At 44.9% G+C, this 6,000-nt stretch overlaps 1 protein-coding gene across 1 annotated transcript in view; it reads right to left on the bottom strand.

Annotated features, from left to right (window-relative positions):
* stk32a (serine/threonine kinase 32A) overlaps positions 1-6,000 on the bottom strand; it is a 58,465-nt gene extending 52,465 nt beyond the window's left edge. Inside the window, exons 1-2 of the mRNA XM_076751165.1 lie at positions 5,604-6,000; positions 3,865-4,411 (exon numbers count right to left, since the gene is read on the bottom strand). Coding sequence (XP_076607280.1) covers positions 3,865-3,916 — 52 coding nt within the window. The 5' untranslated portion in view covers positions 3,917-4,411; positions 5,604-6,000. The remainder of the gene's footprint in view (positions 1-3,864; positions 4,412-5,603) is intronic.

The raw sequence follows: 6,000 nt of genomic DNA on the forward strand, positions 1-6,000 counted from the left end.
ACGCAAATGACGAGATTTATGTTAGACGCATCCTCACAGCTGCTCAGACACACAACTAACTAAACTCAAAGACGTCACTTTTCAGGTGGAAAAGGAAAAGTGAGCTTTTGAAAACTCGTGAAATCAGCCTGCTCGCAGTCGGTGTGCCAGTAAACTGAAGAAGACAACTTTCTGTCTCTTTGTGAAGCATGACGCTGGCATTATTTCATGTTTTGCAAAGTATTCTCACATTGACAACAAATCCAATGAAAAGACCAGCAGTGTGTTCCAAGTCCCCTGCCGTCTGTTGCACTCAGCCCCAAGCACATTCAATCCCAGTGAAGACATAAATCTTTAAAAACAGAGCACAAACAGGTAGTTTCAGTATTTACCTAAAACAGCTGGGCATTGTAGTTTTAGCAAACTCAAACAGGAGTAAATAATACGTTTGTTGGGGACTATTTTCAGCGGTGGATTAATACACATTTGGTGCCTGAGTGAGCATTTCCAGCAGCAGGATAGTGCATGTGGGATCGACTCAAAACAAACTACAGTATTCACGTTCATCATGGTAAACATACGTATCGGCCAGTCTGACAGCGTGGCTCCTTGATGTTTTTGATTTAAGTCTCACTTCATGCAGCACTGTGGTTGGCTAGTTAACAGGTAGCATTTATGACCCTAAATCAAATCACACGTTTGCCATCATTCAGTTCTCTGACGACAGAAGCAGACGTGTAAATGGAGAGCACATGAATTATAGTTTGGCTGTATCAAGACACTTTAACCAGCTGAGACTCCATAGACTAACTAAGATGTCTCACTCTTTACTGGATTCTGGCTGTGATCCACAGTTTAGCTGATTGAAGAGGAAGAGATTTAGCCACTGTCCTGCTCTTTAGGTGTTTCTGTGTGGAAAACATAAATGAGGTTTTCAATTGTGGACGTAGTGTCTCGCTCTGATTCCCTCCCTCTCTCTCTCATTCCCACCTCTCACACAGAAGCCTGTAAATCACTTAAGGACCCACCAGCGTGGGAACATCAGCGCTCACGCTGTTGCTCTGACAACTGAGAGGGAGCCCATGGGTCCATGTGCCACTGCAGTGTGAGTAGAGCATGATCAGCAGTAAACAGGGCCTGTCCATTAACCAGAGGCTCCTGGTTGCACAAAGTGGAAAACCTATGTGGCTCACAAGAAGCATATGTGGCACACACATCATTCTCAGAGGAGATAAACATGTCTTGACAGAGTTCACCTCCATGCACACACACCTCTGTAAATCAACTAATGCGGGTTGAGTATGAGCAACAAATTATGCATCTGTTTCTGTACTGACAGCAGCAAGGAAAAAAAAGTCTATAAATTATGTCTGCAGATACATTCTGATCATTTCATTGGAAAAAACTTATTTGAACATTTACACTTTGAAATTTCATTTTATTATATTTTCTTTTTTGGACAACTTGCTGCTGCTTTTGATCTAAAATATTTATGTTCGTTTAAAAATTTATGTTCCACAGATGTACAACAGACACTACAAAAATGAAGAGTAAAGTAAGTAAAATGAGGCTATAACTGTTGCCACAGCAGATTAAAATAAATCACAAAAAGTGCCATTAAATGACTGGATCCATCACAATCTCACATTCATCTCGGTGAAACAGAAGTGTGTAAAATATGGGAAAGAAACAGATGTTTGCAAACCCGGCCTGATGGTGGCACCACAGTCTAAACTGAAAGTGTCGAAGGACTCAAAGAAAAACATTTTTCTAAACAAGTAAAAATATTCTTCATAACTTTACAACCAGTCTGGTAGTTTTTTAGCTGCGCGGGAACTGTGGAAATAAATGACCTCAGAGCATGTGTACGTACATTAGCCGCGTTTCTATCAACATAATTTTACACACATTTTGAAGTCCTGTGTTACGGAAGTCGATGGAAGGGGCAAAATTTAAAAAAAGTCCCCAATTTCACACAAAAAGAAGCTTTTCGCTCACTTGAGGTGATGTTTGCCTTTCACGAGAGAAAGAGTTAAAGCGCCCGATGGCAGATGGAAACAACTTTTCTGAATAAGTTATGACGTAGCAAACATTTAACTGCGTGACTGAGCAACTGTGAAAGCTCTGAGGAGGAGGAGAAGAAGAAGAAGAAGAAGAAGAAATATTATTACTATTCCATGGAGGATGGCCAAGGTGACTGGTTTTGTTTTTACTTTGAGGTTTATTGTCAGTTTTGTTTCCAGGTCATGACTTCTACTTCCTCTGCTGTTTATCACAGCCATGCGTAACTTAGCCGATACCACAAACTACCGATTGAACTCTGCTTTGCATAACCTAATTTAGCCGCTCGAAACCCGTTCAAACCTAATTGGCATTTTCTTTTTCTTTCCTGTTTTGTGTCATTTCAAAACTTTGCTCCAAAGTCGCTCGACAGTTAGACGGAAACACAGCTCTTGATAAAATACTTCTGAAATGTCAGCATTTATTAATGTTCGCTGTCGAATTAACAAACATAAATTCCACCTCCGCGGCCAATATTACCTTGAAGCAACCTTTAATGTTCCTGAAGTGTGAAGTGAAAACTCAATTTGCATCTTTATTGCTACTCAGAGGGAGTGAGCGTATGATGTAGACTCAACACGCAGAGAACCCGTCTGGTTCCTCCAGCCTCGGAAGGAGAATCCTGCCTGTGTCTGACGTGAGTTTCATCGGCGAGGGGATTACTTTGTTTCCGATGAGTGGCGCTCTCTCTAATTCAAAACGATGTGTCTCTTGTGTTTATTATTCCCCTGCCCTCGGTGAAATCGCCCACGCTGTTTTGTGAGGGAGAAGTCAGAAAGGTGCACTGTTGCATTAAGCCAGAGTTCAGGGAGGCTCTGTAATGAGTGACATTTCCAGAACGGCACTCTAGATGACTAAGCAGCAAGGTTAACCATGAATAATGATTTCCTCTTTGATAGAAGTTGCCTCCGGTGAAAAAGCCACAGATACGGATTTCATGAGGCTGCGGGGCGGCAATGTGACACAGAAAAAAAAATCATTTTCGTTTGCCACGCAATCGTGAAAAGATACACGAATGAAAGAAAAGTCCAATGATAATCAATGGAGTTTGAGTTTGAACCTGACGGATCTCAATTTGCAACTTCTTAAAATGACAAATGTCTTAGATGATTTACGATATGAGACACAGAGTGAGGAAAAACCTGGGAAAGCCTCTTCACTTGTGACTAAGTGACTGACTCATGTAACACTGACTTATTTGAAGTCCATGGGGTGCAGCCAGAGCGGAATTCATTTCCGAGACTGCCTCGGATCAATAAATTCACATTGTATTATCTACTCATGTCACAAAGAAAAGGGAGATAAATTCAAACCAGGAGCTCTGCCAATCAAAGTAATAACTCCTTTTGAAGCTGACCTTGATGGCGATCGGTCGGAAAGAATTTAAGATAATAGTCTGGCAAGATTCAAGCCGCTTTCAAATTACCATAAATACGAGGACTTCACCACCAAAGACAACAGGAAGAAACTGTCCTGAAGAGTTCTATCTGTGTCTGTGGGCTTCAGAAAACTGTAGCTACAGTAAGGGGAATTCCTCTTTTCTGTTACTCAGGAAGTGGCAGACCTAATCAGCATTACATCACTCTAACCATTTACTCTAAGTGCTCTTTATTTTGGCAGGTAATAAGAATAAGTCAGCCCATTAATAAGGCTGCAGGGAAAATGGACACCCAGGGACAAGCCAGTCGACGGTGGCGAATTCTGCTCACAACTTTTTCTCTTTGACCTGCCTTTCTTAGTTATCTTCATAGATCTCAGCCTCAAAAGTGGAAAAACAAAAAGAAGGAAAGTCAAATCAGAGTTTTGGGATGCCTCATTACTCACCCTCGTCCGTGTCGTCGGTGACCGGAGCCTTGCTGGACTGTCCGAGCCCCATGGCTGCTCCTCTTACAGATTCTCCTGTTCTGCTCTCCTCTTAGCTCAGCTCAGCATCCAACGGCCTCTCCCTCTGAGACGCACTCATAGCCTGGTCAACACTAGCCCCTCACACACACACACACACACTTGCCTCTTGGTCTCACGTGCTGGACTTCTCAATCCTGACACACACACACACACACGCAGCAGCAGCTGGCTCGGTTTTGCTGACTTGAACAGGTCCCGTCTTCCTCTTAATTCTCCACCTTGACACAACCACACATCACTGCACACAGACACACACGCACACACACAGAGGAGGGCTTTGGGGAACACTAAAGGCACTGAAGCGCTGACACACACACGCACACACAGGCAGAACCACTACAGTGGAAGTCCTGTCTGTCCTCACTGCTGTTCAGATGAACGCAGGCAGACGGACGACTCTCGCCAGCCAGGAGGAGGGTGGGTGATGTGTTAGTGGCTGTGACCCTCTGTTGACTGAGAGTCTAACCTGCGAGGGGAGGCAGGAAAACATGACACCACCAGCAGAGCGAGGGAAGGAGGGACAGAGGGAGGGAGGGAGGAAAAGGTAGAGAGGCAGAGCCGTGAGAGATGAACAGCTCCTACTAAACATCAATGAAAAGATGGACACATATTAAGATTTTAAGACACAAAAAGAAAAAACACGCAAACTTTAACCTGCAGTAGCAGCTGGACAGCAGTGATGCTAATACTGGTTAGAAATTAGCTTTGTTAGAGAACAGGTCCGGGCTCTCTGGGTGATGGAGACCGCAAGCAGTCTCCTTCCTGCTTCCTTACCTTCCCTCCTTCATCTGTCATGTATCAGTTATTTAATTTTTATGCTTTACTCAGAAAGGCCTCCCAGTGGAGCTTCGTCTGCGGTGCATGTGTGATGAATGGTATGATCCGTTTTCCCATTAAGAGAACTAAATTGGAGGCTTTTGATTTATAGTTTGCTGGTGTTGTGAACTGTAAATGGAATCCCTCAGTGTGCCCTCTTCAGGACACAAGCTTTCATGACTTGCTAGGCTTTGCTCCACTAGTAGACAAAGAAAAGAGTCTCTGCTGCCTTATGATTTATAAATCTACACATGACCTCAATAATTAAATTCTTATTGAAGTGCAGTACATCATGTGTGCATCGTGCAGTATTAGATCCCTGTTCCAGCCTCAGCCTATAGGGAGCTGGAGTGCGAGGAAGTAACTTTAAGTTTTTAATGGCATGAATATCTCCTATCACACTACAACATTAACCTCACAGCTCGACCATGTGGTTCACCGTAGCAGCCTCTCACACTGAATGACAGCTTGTTCCATAACAGCATCTTAAAGGAGAAAGAACCACTGACCCGAGTGAGGAGATGCGTTTGAGGGATAAATAGGCAAACTTCAAGTCACCGTGGCAACATTCAATCCGCGAGGGGAAACCCTTTCATGAATGTCATCCCCAGACTGCATGATAAGGTCACCACGGCGCATCCGAGTGTCCCTCTTGGGTTAAATGAAATATTCAAAAACTAGTGCGGGAAGCCGCAGTGCTGAGCTCCCTGCAGAGGACATTGTGCTCAGAGCCGATATCTGATCAAATGGGGGGAAACATGCGCTGAATAGAAAGTATCCCCCCCCCTCCACCCCACCCGCCATCTCCCCCGCATCCATGCGGGGCAGCTGTGGGCACCTACCTCAGAGCGCCGCCGGTTAGTTGAGCATAGGACCATTTCCAGCCCGGTTTGCTGCAGAGATGTGAGGCGACACGGGAGCAACAGTGCACCTCAGAGCATCACTTGTCCGGTGTTCGGACGACGACGCACCGGGACACCCGCCACCCGGAAAAAAAAAAAAAAAAAAAAAAAATGGAACCACACAGCGAGACTTGCGGGATGCGCCGACGGAGTGCAATGCGAAATCCCTTGTTTCTGGAGGACAAGAGGACAAAGGGAGCCGTGTGGGTTTAAGGGGGGAAACTGCTCGGCGCGTTGCACTGATGAGCGACTGACCTCCACATCGCCGCCTGTGCAATGGGCTGGCCACCGCCGTGCGTCTGGAGAGGCACGTTTCATGGGCTGGTCAGGCTGATCT

Source organism: Chaetodon auriga, chromosome 15 (assembly GCF_051107435.1).
Source record: "Chaetodon auriga isolate fChaAug3 chromosome 15, fChaAug3.hap1, whole genome shotgun sequence".
NCBI classification, from domain to species: Eukaryota; Metazoa; Chordata; class Actinopteri; order Chaetodontiformes; family Chaetodontidae; genus Chaetodon; species Chaetodon auriga.